At 42.2% G+C, this 15,877-nt stretch overlaps 2 protein-coding genes across 8 annotated transcripts in view; both read left to right on the top strand.

Annotated features, from left to right (window-relative positions):
- Nucleotides 1–6,521: 6,521 nt before the first annotated feature.
- On the top strand, nt 6,522–10,905 carry RIPPLY2 (ripply transcriptional repressor 2). 2 transcript variants are annotated; one of them, XM_051854518.2, is made up of 4 exons: nt 6,522–6,724; nt 7,181–7,259; nt 7,542–7,606; nt 10,630–10,905. In XM_051854518.2, exons 1-4 carry the CDS (start codon nt 6,588–6,590, stop codon nt 10,784–10,786), a joined length of 438 nt encoding a protein of 145 aa, XP_051710478.2. In that variant the 5' UTR covers nt 6,522–6,587; the 3' UTR covers nt 10,787–10,905. The 2 variants fall into 2 exon arrangements, with proteins under 2 accessions (XP_051710478.2, XP_008261509.2); XM_008263287.4 differs by lacking the exon at nt 6,522–6,724 and adding an exon at nt 6,767–7,006.
- Nucleotides 10,906–13,127: 2,222 nt separating this feature from the next.
- The window catches only part of CYB5R4 (cytochrome b5 reductase 4), a 183,825-nt gene continuing 181,075 nt past the window's right edge, over nt 13,128–15,877 (top strand). For 3 of the 6 annotated variants that reach the window (XM_070073824.1, XM_070073822.1, XM_070073823.1), the window contains exon 1: nt 13,131–13,364. In XM_070073824.1, coding sequence (XP_069929925.1) covers nt 13,290–13,364 — 75 coding nt within the window. In that variant the 5' untranslated portion in view covers nt 13,131–13,289. Of the gene's footprint in view, nt 13,365–14,571; nt 14,688–15,877 lie in introns of those variants that run through there. The other 3 variants (XM_008263160.4, XM_008263159.4, XM_070073825.1) reach the window with 2 other exon arrangements.

Here is a 15,877-nt window from a genome sequence, read left to right as displayed (position 1 = left end):
AGCACTGCATTTCAAAGCTTAATACAATACCTGGTACATAGTGGCCCATCAAGTGTCTGTTAGCTGAATCTAGTTTTCTCTCCTATTTATCATATTTTGGTCAATGATATTTAATAATAGAGAATATTAAACTTGCATAATTAATGGACATTTCATATAAATATTAGATGTAGTAGTATATAGTCTTTAATGGATAACATCAATCACTTCTTGTGTCAGATGGATGTTTCAAATATTGCATTTTTATTTTATATACTTCATTATATATGAGAAATTAACCTATTGAGGGCTAACACAGAAGTTTAAAAATGTCTAGAAGTGAAGCCATGAAAAACTCACAATAGTTTTTGTCCAAACCTGAGCTTCTACAAATGTTTTCCATCTTTGCTATACTTGGAATTGGAACCACATCTCATGAATTCACTCTCTCTCTTTCATTATGGTTTTAATAATTTAATCCAATTGTAACTCTAATGTCAAGCACTAAATAATGTAGGCAATTAATTATACTTTCTTGTTGTCACTGACCAAGAAAGCAAGCCACATTGAGATGTGGCTGCTTTCGGGGGAGATATTCCCATGTATGAGTGTGATTAGCACAGACTTGCTAAATCTCTCTCTGAGCCATCTGTGAGCACCTTCTTGCTTTAAAACAACACACACTAGCTCTGCTCAGTTCTAAGTCAGTTTTGACCACAACTGTTATCTTTATCTTAAACCTGGGAAGATTCTCATGCCTGAAGCCTGGAAATGCCACTTTTCACTCCTCAAACGAAAGACTTCTTTTTTAATCAGGGGTCTCATATGAAATTTTATTGGCATAAAATGTTGACCAGAGAAGTTCCAATCCGTTTGTAAGGGAAAAGCTAGATCAAGTTACTGGTGAGTTCAGAACACAGTCTTGTGTTTAATCTGTGAACAATCACAAGGAAATGCATAGTCACTTGGGCTTTCTTGCTCGCTCTTGGTTCAATCTCAAGTTAGAGTGATGGAAATGCTCCTTTTGCAGTGGCCTCTGAGGGCCTGTATTTGGACAAAATGACAGTAAATGTGCCCTCCACAGCTTGGAAGCTGCACAAGCTTTTCTAACAAACTTGTTCTGAGCTCCACGAATCCGAGCACACACAGGCAGACTCCAGACTGCACTGCAGCACTGCTGCCTGGAAGGGCGCAGACACCGGCGTAAACAGGCGCTGCGAGTGCTTCAGCACAAATTCTCACGGCATCAGAGACATTTGAATAATCACTTTCTCTACACAAGATGCAAACTGGAAACATTGAAAATAGGTTTGATCCTCAGTGCAGTGTTTTAGTTCAAGCTCAGACCTACTGAAAATCGGCCCTTTAAAGTCACATTGAAGATATATTGAGATATATCTTGTGTATCAGAAAATTCATCCATTTTAGCTACGCAAGTTCGTGACATTTAGTAAATTTACAGAATTGTGCAATCATCCCCATAATCTAGCTTCAGAATATTTTTCCTTTAAAGATCTCCAATACATGTAATGTTTAGGACTTTGTATTCAATTTTTCACAATTTTTCTGTGTGGAACCATAATGTAAGTAAAATACTGAAAATGTTAATAAAATTGACTCTGTTGGCATTCAAACAGAAATGAATATTTTGCATACAAATGAGCACTGTTTTATAACATTGTAAATTTACAGTAAGGAGCACATTTTGTATGCACAAGTTTTTTGCAAAGGAGTGTAGCTAATTAGGCAGGTATCACAGTTTTCCTTAAATAATATTCCTAAAGTCATGAAACAGAGGGGAATTGTAGGAACTGAGACTAGCCCTGTTCTTGTTACCAGCAGCACTGGCCTGACTCAGGAGGCACATGGTGGCAGCAGCAGCTGTGAGTCATTATGTTCCCCACATTCCTTCACACGTCTGTTCTCCACCTCAGTTTGTAAGTGGGGAATAAGTCACATCCCAGCTGAGGTCATCCTGTGCATCGAAAAGAGTAGGATAGCACCACATCATATTCAAAGTTCCAATTCTACTTTTCATTTGTTATTGTTTTCCAGAAAATACAGAAACTCATAACCATTTTGTAAACTTTGCTTTGTCATTTGAGAGGCAGACAGGTAGAAAGGTAATGGTGTATGTCTATGTGTGGGTGTGTGTGTCTGTGTGTGCACACGCTACGGAGAATATGAATGCCATGGAGATAGAGAGTTCCCGTCTACTAGTTCACTCTCCAAATGCTACCACATGGGGCTGGGCTATGGGCTGGGGCAGGAGCTGGGAACACAATCCAGGAATCCAATTACTCAAGCCAGTGTCCCTGGCTCTCAGGTCTACTCTGGTGGGAGGCTAGAGTTACGAGCTGGAGCCAGGAACTGAACTCAGGCATGCTGCTGCTGCTGTCTTAACTGCTAGGACAAATGCCTGCTCCCCTGCATTTGAAAGTGTGGTCTTGATTTCTTTCTTTCTTCCTTCTCAGGGACCATAACCTAAGTACTTATTCTCTAGAGTATACATTCTTTCTCTTATCTTGTAGTCATGCAAAGATCCAGAACACACACATAAGGCACACATGTACCACATATAAGATGAGTTTATGATAGTTTCTTGTAGTGAAATAAAGCTTTATGACATATGTCTGTTAGAATGTAGTGTGGGATTTCATCACTTTTGCTCATTGCTGTATCCCAAGCTCCTAGAACACTACCTGGCACATAGCAGATGTTCACTAAGTACTTGTTGAATAAATAAATTTTGTAGAATTTTAATCCTAATATACTACATATATTTCTGTGTTATGAAAAGTGTGTTGATATGTTACAAAAAGCACATATTTTAAAGTGCTCTAATGGACTCAGGACAAATTCGGAAATAAATCTAAACTATAACATGAATATGTTATACCTTAGGTTGTTACGTGATTCTGTATTTTTTTTCTTTTTTTAAGGATTTATTTATTTATTTATTTGAGAGGCAGAGTTACAGAGAGAGAGGGAAAGACAAAGAGAGGTCTTCCATGTGCTGGTTGACTCCCCAAATGGCTACGATGGCCAGAGCTGGTCCGATACAAAGCTAGGAGCCAGGAGCTTCTTTCTGGTTTCCCACAGCGGTGAGGGGCCCATGCACTAGGCCATCTTCCACTGCTTTCTCAGGCCATAGCAGGGAGCTAGATCAGAAGAGGAGCAGCTGGGACTCAAACCAGTGCACATGTGGCATTGTGGTGTCGTAGGCAAAGGCTTTACCCATTATACCACAGCACTGCCCGTACCCCTCCCTCCCGCCATATTTCATTATATTTAATTTACAAGACTTTACGTCCTTATACTACATAAAGCTTGATTGATAAGCCCATATATAATGATAAAATAATAAATAGAATGTCCCTGAAATTATATTAGTTGTTCTCTTTTTCTAGCAAAGCTTCATGGTTTAGCTAACAGACCCCATCTTTGATATAAATGACAAAATTATGCAAAAAAGGGAAAGAAACATAGTATTTGACCTTGGCCACACTGGAAATCAGCTTCAATATATGTATAGAGGCCAACTTGGGTTGCTGCTTGGAACATTGGCATCCCTTATCAGCAACATCTGGGCTTACAGTGGCATTGAACTTCATCATTCCTTTGAGTTGAGGTGTGTCCTATGATTTGTTTTGAGCAGTAAAATGTATTGGAGGTGATGTGTGTCACTTCTGGGCAGAAATCTTTGAAAGTTGGCACACATTCCAGGGGGAAGAGGCTCCATCAGCTTGCATTGTAAGTGAAGGTGCTATGGAACAGATCTCCCACCAACCAAAATGAACATACAGCATGAATGAGAAACAAATCTTTGCTTTTTAAGGCTATAGAACTTTGAAGGTATATGTTAGTATTGTATAGTCCAGCCCATTCTGATCCAATACTTAAAAGCAAATTCATTAGTTTTCCCTATGTACCATTAAAAGAATAAAACAACAACAAATAATCTTACCTGCTGTCTCTCCTACTTTCCATTTTCTTTGTCTTCACACCATCATCATCTCCCTGGTCAAGAATGGAAACCCGAGAGGACAGCTAAACCCCATTTTTATGTCTGTCCATAGCTAATGACTCAGGTGGTTTTGCAGATTCTATTTCTCAAGTGTCTGTCAAATCTATTCATTCATGACCATGCCTAGCATACATTTGCTAATTTACTACCTCTTGCCTAGATGGCAGTGATCTTTGAAATCAGGGGTGGGGAACCTTTTGTCTACCAAAGGCCATTTGAATATTTATGTCATTCATGGACCATAAAAAATTATCAACTGAAAAATTAGCCTGGTATAGATTTATTGAATTGTGAGTCCTGCCTGCAGTTGCTTTGTCAGGACAGAACAAATGATTTTGCAGGCCTTATATGGTCCACAGGCTGGACATTCTCCACCCCAGTGAAATGATCTTGTTGTCAGTAGCAGTCTTCCCTAAATCCATCTTCTATGTCTCCCAGAGTGAATTTTATAAAATGCAAACTATGACCATTACACTGTTCTGATTTAAATCGTCCACCAAAGCTTAAAGAATCCATTTGGAATGTCCTAGAACAGCAAATTAGATTGTCAGTAGTCAAAACCCTTTGTATTTCTTCAGTGACATCTCTGCTCCAGCGATTACCTGTTCCTTCTTCTCCCATTCCTGTACCACATACATGGATGATTTTATTACTTGATTCTTCTAGAAATCTCAAATTAGGTTTTATTTATGCTAATAGGCTTTTCTGGTTATCTGACAGAGATGTCTAAGTCTCCTGTGTGTCACTTCTCTGTCTAAAAGGAATAGGTCACATTAAAAAGATCCTTGTTCATGTGACCATTGTAATGGCCACATAACGTAGGATGAGGGAGTATTTTATTCACTGTTAGATTTCATACAGTATTTAGCACATTCCAAAACCTCAAATATGTTCATGCAAGGGGTTGGTGTTGTGGCATAGTAGGTTAAGCCTCTGCCTGGGGCGCCAGCTTCCCATATGAGTGCCGGTTTGTGTCCCAGCTGCTCCACTTCTGCTCCAGCTGTCCCTTCTGGTCTGGGAAAGCAGTGGAAGATGGCCCAACTCCTTGAAGCTCCTGGCTCCTGGCTTTGGATTAGCCCAGCTCTCGCTGTTTGTGGCCATTTGGGGAGTGAACTAGTACATGGAAGACCTTTGTCTCTCATGCTCTGTATTTCTGCCTCTCAAATAAATAAATTAAAAATCTTTAAAAAAAGTTCATGCAACTGAAATAATAAGCGATTTCATTCAATAGCTTAACATCTATAAAGGGCTTATAATTTTAAAACAGTTTAAGATCTAAGGGCTGGCGCCTCAGCTCAATAGGCTAATCCTCTGCCTTGCAGCGCCAGCACGCTGGGTTCTAGTCCCGGTTGCCCCTCTTCCAGGCCAGCTCTCTGCTGTGGCCAGGGAGTGCAGTGGAGGATGGCCCAAGTGCTTGGGCCCTCCACCCCATGGGAGACCAGGATAAGTACCTGGCTCCTGCCTTCGGATCAGCGTGGTGCGCCGGCCTCAGTGCGCCGGCCATTGGAGGGTGAACCAACGGAAAAGGAAGACCTTTTTCTCTCTCTCTCTCACACTGTCCACTCTGCCTGTCAAAAAAAAAAAAAAAAAAAAAAAGATCTGGTGATGGTTTACTATATGTCTGACACTGCAACAGCACCTTATAAGTTTTATTTTACTTAATCTAACAATAACTCAAGGGCATTGTGTTAGGTGTGCATTCTCACTGATTTCATTTTCTGAAGCAAACTGTCTCTCACCTTCCTGCCAAGTAGATCAGTACAGCCCTTTAGGTATAAATTAGGTGGATTATTTTCCTGTACAGTAACAGAATGAATACAAGACACTATCATTTATGTTCATGATTTTAATCCACAACTTTCAAAAGAAAGTTCTGCTCCATTATGTAAAATATTTTGAAGAAACTTATAAACATTTATATATCATCTTTCCTTTGAGGCAAAACACTTTTTACCGAGTTCGATTACGGGCACAAACAGATTGACTAACTTTTTTATGTATCGCATCATACGTTTTTCTAGATTTCAATATCCTTTCAGACACTCCTTGCCCCCAGAAAAGAATCTTCTAGTTGTCACTGCGTGACAAAATGCCAAATAGTGACCAAGGTATACAGACTTATTGTAGAGAGATACTCACAAGATGTTGGGGAAAAAAAAATCACAAAACTACGGAATAAGATGATAGTTTTATACGCTCAACTCACATGACTCGCCCTTGGCACTCTTGCTGGAACACTCAGTCTTTCACAATTCATCTCTTGCTGCCAATAATTTTTAATGACCTACAAATAGGCAGATCTATGCATCCAATTAATCAATACATTTTTAAACAAAATAGCCAACATTCTTTCTTAAGGAGACCACTGAACCTTTAAAAAAAAAGTGTCAGAGAGAGGAAGGGAAACCATTCCCTTTCATTTTGGTCTGCATCCCTCCCGTTTTTTGGAAAACCCAGCTGCATTTGCCAAAGGTCAAAGAGCCGTGGGATGAGTCACGCAATCCCCAGCCACTTGGCCCTTTTGCAGAAATACACAAAACGTGTAGAGTCACTTAATTTCATCTCCTCCTAAGCTCTTCACATGGAAATTGGCCGCTCGGGCGGGCGAGCGATGTTTTTCACCAAAGCCAAGTGTCGACCGGCGATTAACACTCGCTGGGAAGAACACCTTCCCGGCCATTTGGGAGCTGCACGCGTTCACACCCGGGGCCGGGCGCGGTAAGCTTTCACGCGCAGCCTTTTTGTTTACGCGGGGAGGGGGCGGAGAGAGCACAAAGCTCCGCACGCGCAGAGGCCGCGAGGGCTTTTATAAAGCTCGGCTCCGCGGGCAATGCCTGCGGCTGGCGCCGAGCCGGACCGCGCCATGGAGACCGCAGCGAGCGCGGAGAAGGCGGAGAACGCTGAGGAGAACGGGGCCTGCGAGCGCGCGCGCTGCCGCAGCCGCCACCCGGCGCCCGCGGCCCTCGACGGCCCAGCGTGGCGCAGGAGCGCGGAGTCGGGGTACGGCCCCTCCGCGCGGCCCTGCGCGCAGCCACCACGCCGTGCCTCCCGCGCGCGCCGCCCCAGCTCCTCCCCTCGCTCCCGGTCCCCAGCCCGCCGCGCGCGCGACGCGGCGGCTTCTCCCGGGGCTGGGCTCACGTCTCCTTTGCGCACCTTGTGTTCCCCATCCTGCAGGCCTGCAGGTTTCTGGAGACCGTGGCAGGAACCCCGAGGCGAGGAAGAGGAGCAGGTGCCGCCCCTCCCTGCGGAAGAGGTGAGGAAGCCGCGACTCCGCGGGGTGCAGTGGCTGCACCGTTGCTGGGGATGCGGGGCTCGGAGGGAGACGCACACTCCGCCTGCCCCTCGCTGAAGATCGCACCCGCCGGTAGCCCTGTCGGTGTCCATGCAGTGGGACAATACTGAATGGGAGCCTTGGGGAGATGGGGGTTTGGGGTAGGGGTATGGGGACAGGATCACATCCCCTGGGGCACGGTGGACGATTCCAGGTTCTAGACGAGGAGGTTGGTAACTGGGATCCCTCTCCTTTTGCCCCCAGGTACCCTGTGGCCCCGGAATGACCGAAGACTCGGGAAAGCTTTCCCAGTATCGACACCCAGTCAGGTGAGTGTCAAGCCTCCACGGAGGTCTCGCCCCATCCAGCCCCGCGAGGAGCCCAGGGCACGGCACCCGCACTCAGCAGCGGCCCTTGCAGTTTTCCTCTCTTGCACAAGCTTTCTTCAAGGTGACTGCCTCTGGCAGTCGTGGCGGTCCGTTACTCATAGAAATGAGAAGCGTGGGAGCTCCTGCACACGCAGTCAGTGCTGAAGGAGTACGAAGAGGGCAAGTGCATGCTAGAGTAAAACAAAGGTGACGTCTACACCTTCGAAAACAGTTTCACGGTTTATCCCAAAGGGGCCGAATAAAACTGGGCTCCCACCAGGCAGAGGGTGTATGTTACTGCCTTGCAAGTAACAGAAGGAAGAATGGGGTTAACGGTTGCAGTGTCTCAGCAAATCAAAGTCGACATAGAAAAGAACATAGAAATGTAATGGAAATCCTTAAGATTACTAAAGGTGATCACACAATGGGGTGAAAAGTTACTTGAGTTCACTGTTTACTGCAAACAGGCCCCAGTTTACTGCTGTTAGCCACATGAAGTCAGCCTTTGTTTGAGATTCTTTATAGCTTTTATTCACATGAAAAGTTAATTCTGCAGTGTGCTCCATTCAGACAGCTGTTAAAGGCAGAGCTACAGGATGCCTGTTAAGTGTAGGTGTTTATAAACAGCAAGTAGTAGCCAATTCATGTTAATTTCCTACCATGCTGCCGGCAATAATGAAAGAGTAGGGAAAAATACAGCAGGTGGGAAGCGTTGTCATGGAGCTTAGTTTGGTCGGTTTTACAACTAAGTGCCTGCCTGCCAAGGGGAGCATTGAGGAATAGGGAACGGATGTGTCAAGGTTGTGATTACCTGGATGGTCTTGAAGAAGTTAGCCAGATGGTTGAGGCGTGGGACCCAAGGGAACAGCATAGGAAAAGAGATGCAGGGATGTAGTACAGCACGGATAATTCTGGAGATCCAAAGGGCTAGAATGTGGGTGTGAGAAGCTGTGGTCATTGCTGCAGGGTGGTGGGAGGCCAGGTCTTGAACACCTTGCTTTATCTTGATCTTGTGTGTGGCATTGAGAAACCACGGACTTTACTCTGTAGTGGCATTGGTGGTTACCCAAAGGATTATCTAGAAGGGCAGTGTGATCATATTTATGTTTCCAAATTCAAAAAAAAAAAAAAACAAAACCCACTAAAGAATGATGTACAGGCTTAGAGCAACGCGGGATTGGAAGCCATTGCCATTGCTTCTAAATCAGGTGAGAAATGATGAGCCGTTCTAAGACTTTGGGAGTGATGTGGGGACTGAATGAATTTGAGGAATATTTAGATAGCAAAATAGAGTGGAGTTTGTAATGAATTGGATATGGTAGGTGACGGAGAGGTAAAAAGCCAGAATGGCTCCCAAGTTCGTGGCTAGTTATCAGGTGAATGCTGTACTAAGAATGGAAATTAGAACTTGAAACAGATTTTGGGAGCAAAATGAGCTCAATTTTCTACTTATTATATTTAACGTGCCCTTGGGGCATCCAAATAGAGATATCTGTAGGAGCTACATACATAACTCGGGGGCCCCTATGTAATGTCGGAAGTAGCCACAGAGACCATGGAGCCTGTGGGAAGTGGGTTGGGAAATCAGGGCTGAGGCGCGGGTCATTCTAGGGAGTGTAGAGGGAGGGGTGAACATTCCCAGTGAAGCCCTAAAGGAGAGGCCACCATCTACCCAGCATGCAGAGGAGGAGAGCCAGCAAGGCCTGAGAAGAATAGGAACAGCAATATTTCAGGGCAGTATGGAGTCCCTGGTAGAAAAGTGCTTCACACTGAGCAATTCTGAGCAGAGGGTGGTAACAGCTTAACTGGATTTTTTGGCTTTGACAGTTCCAGAAATTTATCAGAAAATGTTTCCTATATGAGTCATTCCTTTGTTGTCTGAACTGTTACAATTTAATTGTATTTCTCTTTATTTCATTTTTATTAATTTCTGTTTTGACTGGTATGTTTCTTATTCTTTTTATTCAGTTGTCAACTTCTTGAGGGTAGGGACCATGATTTACTCATCTTTGAATTATCTACTATGTTAGCATAAGGAATCACCATAATGGGTATCCAATGACTAAATCATAGTTATTTATTTAAGTATCAAAATTAGAAACTAGTAATGAAAATTCTAGACACATTTATAAACTAAGTAGCCTATTTTTCTGCCTTTTAAGATGAAACATACTGAACATAATATAACTTCTGTTAAAATCATTCTATTATATGGATACACAGGGCAATTTATCCTATGCTAAAATGACTGCACTGTAGTTGGTAATTCAGCCCAATCTCTCTTCCTTTCTTTTCCTCGGATGAAAAACAATAGGGAGCCAGATGGCAAGATTAATATTTGTCAGATTTTTAAAATTCTGAGGTAATCATATGCAAATTATATGTATGAAATGTGCATCATTTCTCAATATCAGGATTGTGTTGCTAAATTTAGTTGAATGGAGAGAAGTGAGGCAGATCAGGTAGACTGAGTTAGAGATAGCCTTTCTAACCTCGAGTTGGTTAGTACAAAGACAAACTTAAATATGGCTTTTTGTACTTTCATAAACTTAAATTGGCTACATCCATGAGTTAATATGAATTTTAAGCAAAATAGTAGGCAGTTTCCACCTTTGTATAAGGTACAAGTATTTTGTCATCTTTATAAAGTTTATAAATTCATCAGAAGTTCTGGTTTAGTGGTAGGATTCTTTTTCCAAATGACCTAGAAGTTGAAAGTAAACCTTGTTGTATATTTGTTAAGAATAAATACATCCATAATTATTGAAGTAAGCCAAACATTGATCTTATACCTTTATAGCTTCAGCTTGGATAAAATTTTAAAGTCTGCCAGTTGTTGACAATTTAGCAAGTAAACTCCATGATGAAAATGCATACATCAGTTGTTAAATATATGGAGCTCTTGAAATTTCACTGTTTCATGAGTGTAAGGATTCTGTGTGTGGGGGGAAAATAAAGCCTATTATGTTGTCTACTTTTTTCAGACTGTTTTGGCCCAGATCAAAGTGTTATGATTACTTATATCAAGAAGCAGAAGCTCTTCTGAAAAATTTTCCAATTCAAGCCACAATTTCATTTTATGAAGATTCAGATAGTGAAGATGAAATTGAGGAACTGACCTGTGAAAATCAATCTGATTAGTTACTTTTGATGACATTCAAGGTTACAAGATTTAAATTTAGTGTACAAATGTATTATAATCCTTTCAAACTAATTTATTTGTATATAAACTATTAATAAAATGGAATATTTTATAATTACTATGGTAGTGTGGCCTTTTTAAAATCCCTACACTAGAATTAAATGTTTGAATTTTAAAAAGATGCTATAAATGTCTTATTTGTATTATATTTGGGGTTTGTAAACTATAATTTTGGTGTGTTCATTAAATTACAAATTTCCCTTGAGTTACACTTTTGCAAATTATAGTATTTAATTTTTAAGACTGGACCTTGTAACATCAGCTGTTTGCTGCTGGTCCCTATTGGATGTTGTGGTTATATATTAATATTGTCTTACTAGATAATACTGAAAATAACCTTATTTTATCAGTCACACACTTATTACTATGTTCTTGATGGAAGATGGTGGAAAACACTTTAAATCATAACTGAGAAAGGGAATCAATCTTAGGGCTCTTAAATTTTAGGAATTTTAAATAAGTGAATAAAGTAACTCTTATTGTAATAATTCTGCTATCCTTAAATTCAGTAGCAAAATACTCATGTGCATGGATTTCAGAAATCATTTTTGTACCAAAATAAACTTAAATTTTAATTCCATTTTCAGTGAATTTTTTGAAGTACATTCATAGCGTTGGTCTTCAGTATGTATCATACTGCATGAGAAATCCCCAAAATTAAAACAACATTTAAATGGAACATTTTACATGGAGTCTAAAGGCCAGAATTTGATAGTATTGTCTAATTTTTGCCCAAGGAAGAGCTAAGGAATTTGGCAGCTATGAAACAATCTTTGATATTATCACATTTCCTTTGCTTTAGTTCCTTGCTTTTGATATTCCCATGTAATTTTTTTCTCATGGGAAGTGAAATCCGTAGTGAGTTTTTCTCCTAGATACTTGTAGATGAATGCATCACCACTTAATGGGAGAAAACAATTTCCAAAGTAATGTAGTATAACATGGTTATGAAGTTCTTTTAGCGTACATACAGTCTTTTCAAAGTAAGCATTCCAATTGCAAATAATATTTCTTTACCATTCCAGAATATTAATGGGTAGAGATGAAGGTCAGAGGTGATTAGCTGACTAAGTAATGCCTCTTAATGAGTGGTCACATACAGTGGCACACTCTTCATTCCTATTTATTTTTATTTGATTTTGGAGAGAGAGTGAGCATGAGCTGGGCCTGGCAGATGCCAGGAGCCAGGAACTCAATCTGGGTCTCCCACAAAGGTAGCAGGGAGAAAACTGCATGGGGTGGGGAGGAGCTGGTACTCTGGTATGGGATGTGGGTACCCCAAATGGCATATAATCACTGCATCAAATGCCTGCCACATTCTAATATAAAAGGCGCTACAAACAACTTTGATTTCCAGGCATTTTATGGACTAGGTAATTGTAATGGAGGAGGTTTCAGCCATGAGGATCTGTTCAGCAGGCGAAGTTAGTGAAAGGATCATGAGGAAGGTTACTTATGTGTCTCCTCTTAAAAGCTGCTTTTATTGAATTCTCTTCTCAGGGTCTCTGTGTGTGTACACAAAATGCAGCAGGCCACCCATATGGACTTGGAGCATTAGGGACTTGTATTTCCCTTCACAGTGTTTGTGCTTATCTCATGAATATGTTGGAATAGTACAGAGATCCACTGCCATTTATTGAGTACCTACTGTTAGCCAGGCACTGCCCTACAGTTTACATATGACCCTTTACTCTGGCCATTGTGCAGATGGGGAGCATGAGGCTTTAAGATAGCAAAGCAACTTGGCACAACCCCACTCAGTCGTTAAGGGCAGGGATGGCATCCAGACCAGATGTGCTTGATGTGATCAACATCAGTTAGGGGTGAGCTGCAACTTCCAGGGAAGATGGGAGCAGGAGGAGATTTACTCACATATTTCACTGAAAAGTGAAGTTTTCTTCTTACACCCAGTGCTGGCTGTCGGCACTTGATACCTTGACACTTAAAGGTGTGAGGTTCTCCTTGCACAGCCTAGTACTTTACAAGGGAGAATTTCAGAGCAATCATAATGCTTTTATGGTGTTATTTTATTTCTGTATTCCAAGTAGTATGGTGGTACTGCTTAACATGGACAGACACTGGCATTCTGAATACTCAGACCCGGTCAGCACCAGGGCTAAGGAACAGCTTCACTGTTAAGACTTCCACGAGATAGCTGTCACCTCCCTCTAGTGCTGAAGTTCAGGACGCAAGAGTAACTGAGCATGCGTACTTTCCCCGGTTCCACCTCCGCCGGCGTTCCCGCCGTCCCGTTGGCCCCGCCCTTCGCGGACGTGCTGCGTCATGGCGTGTCTCACCCCCGGTGACCCCGGAAGTGGGTCAGGGGCTTGGCCTCTGCCCGGCCGCAGAGCCGGAGCGGGAGTACTGTTCTGAGAGTTGAGCCCCAGAACGAGCTTATCTGGCGGCGGCGGACCCCGGGCAGGGCCCGGGACAGGGTCCAGGATGCTCAACGTCCCTTCCCAGTCCTTCCCGGCCTCCAGCTCGCAGCAACGCATCGCCTCTGGGAGGCGTAGCAAGGTAAGCGAGCTACACGGCCAGCCTAACCCGGAGCTCGCCTTCCGCCGGCGTTCTGCGTTCCTGCACGGTCTGTTAGCTGCTGACACGCCCGCTCCCACCTCCTGTGCCACTCTGTAGCCTTCATGCCCTCCTGCCTTTGCTGCCGACCTCTCTCTGATCCTGCGGCGTCTCATGTCCTCGAACTCCTAGAACTTCCTTGCTTCTCACCTGCTAGCCGCTCTCTGTCAGCTCCAAGTCCTTTCCCGCTATTTGAATTCAGATTTGTATGACAGGACCATGCACTGTGCTTGCCGCATTGTAGGTACTCAGTATTGGGTTTCTTCCCTCAATCTATCCTCCTTTGCAGCCGTGGGAGTGCTGTGGGTTCCCTAGAGAAAGGGAAAAGCTGTGCAGTAGCGACAGTGGCCATCCCTGTAAGGCTGGGGACTCTTGGAGAAGCAGGGACAATTGTCCACAAACTTCCGAACGGTTCTAAAGTCACACTGCCTTTCTTTCTCCGGTAACTTTCTCCAGTGCCTTTTCTGCTGATCCCACTGGCTGACTTTGACATTAAATATAATTCTCTTGAGTTTTTCTTGAGTGTATTACTGTTAGCAACAAGTGTTACACGTGTATTCTATATTTGCCAAGTTACCAAGAAATTGCAAGGTGAATGTTGCTCGCTTCAGTTATTTCTTAGTTTCTCATTGTGTTACTACACCTGCCTGTTTTATTTCTGAGACATCCGCTTGAGACACTCTTTTCGTTTCTGAATCCTTTGCATCTGCATCATTTGGAACCCTCATTGATTTTATTATTATTCTTCACTTAGACCTAGAGTTCTGATCCTAGATCAGAATAGGGGTTCAGGGATCTCTGGTTTTCATTAGCTTTTCACAGGTCTTTAATCCTAAACATAATAATAATACTAATAACAACAACAACAGGGTTTGCTTACTGATGTATGTTGAGTGCTTTACGTGGATTATCGTTTAATCCTCACAGTGATACTATGAATTATTCCCACTCAGAAAATAAAACTGGCTGTGAAGTGTTGCCTTACTCTCTGGGCTTATTTGTGATGTGATTCTGGCTGTGACATATCATTTATTGCTGTTGTTTACCATACAAGTCATCTATTATGTGTCCTCCCTGAGGTTTGGCCTGTTTCTCTCTTTAAAATACATACTTGACAGATTAATAGAACCTTTCCAGAGCAAATCTCTGAATTAGAATATGAGTTACTGCTCTCTTCTTCGTTAAAACCCCAACCATATTCTCAGCATCCGTGTAAAGGCAAAAACTTAAAGGCAAAGGCAGAAGTAACAGGTGGTGGTGGTAAAGGTGAGTCTTCAGATCCAAAAAGAACAAAATATGATTATAATACAATTCAAAGGAAGATTCCAACTCTATTCTTTTTTTCCCTCTCTTTGTGAAACAGATGATGTTGGATGTGTTAGAAGCTGAGGCGGGGTTAGATGAGATGGGTTAGAAGTTGAGGAAATGGAACTTATGTGAAGAGGTTGTACTCATCTGTTAAAATTGTTAAAAATGTAAACTTTTGAGTAAATGCCCCAGATTCTTTCTCCAGATTCACTACTTTATCTCTGAGTCAGTTTCCTCATTTGTAAATGGGAATAACAGTACCAGTTTTATAGGATTGTTCCTGGGATTAAATGAGATACGACTTCTGTTTGTACAGCTTTGGTAGTGGTGTGGTAAATGCTATTTGCATTGAGCTTTTTGTTCAAATCTTACAGATTTGACTTTGACACAAAGTATGCACTCAGTATGTGGTAGTTATTATTATTTCTACTAACAGTGGTACATAAGTGCTTTCTGGGAACCTACCATATTCTGAAGATGTAGTTTCTGATTTCAAGGAATTTCATCTCATAGACTGCATGGACTAGTAAATTCACAGTTCCAATGCCATGAGTACCATAACCATCCCGACCACAAAATGTGTGGGGGTGAGAGAAGACTTCTGGAGAAATAATGAGTGAGGGAGGTTGATCCAGGTAGAGAAATTTGTACTTATAAATAGGTGCTTGATAGCTATCAAAGAATCAATTTGGGGCTGGCACTGTGGCATGGCAGGTTAAGCTGCTGTCTGTAGTGCTGGCATCCCATATGGGCGCTAGTTGAATCCTGGCTGCTCTACTTCTGACCCAGCTCCTGCTAATGCACCTGGGAAAGCAGCGGAAGATGGCCCAAATCCTTGGGCCCTGCTGTGAGAGACCTGGAAGAAGCTCTGGGCTCCTGGCTTCCGCCGTCCCAGCCTCAGATTTTGCAGCTATCTGGGGAGTGAGCCCGTGGATGGAAGACCTCATTCTCTACCTATTTTTTTTTCTGTAACTTTTGCCTTTCAAATAAGTAAATATTAAAAAAAATCAGTTCTCCTTTGACTAAAGTATATAATGTGAAAGAGTTAAAGTTAAAACTTCTATCTAGTAAAGGAAAATTGACCAGATTGTGAAAGATTTGATAAACTACTAGAGAATATAACGACATTATTATAAGGTAATGTTGGA

The sequence above is a fragment of the Oryctolagus cuniculus genome, chromosome 5, assembly GCF_964237555.1.
Source record: "Oryctolagus cuniculus chromosome 5, mOryCun1.1, whole genome shotgun sequence".
Lineage (NCBI taxonomy): Eukaryota > Metazoa > Chordata > Mammalia > Lagomorpha > Leporidae > Oryctolagus > Oryctolagus cuniculus.
This window is presented reverse-complemented; position numbering and strand designations above follow the sequence as displayed.

Excerpts from the sequence above, each read along its gene's own strand:
- RIPPLY2 (XM_008263287.4), top strand. The coding sequence starts at position 6,837 with ATGCCTGCGGCTGGCGCCGAGCCGGACCGCGCCATGGAGACCGCAGCG. Across the intron at positions 7,260-7,541 it reads CGCCCCTCCCTGCGGAAGAG|GTACCCTGTGGCCCCGGAAT; the intron begins GTGAGGAAGCCG and ends TTTTGCCCCCAG. Across the intron at positions 7,607-10,629 it reads CAGTATCGACACCCAGTCAG|ACTGTTTTGGCCCAGATCAA; the intron begins GTGAGTGTCAAG and ends TACTTTTTTCAG.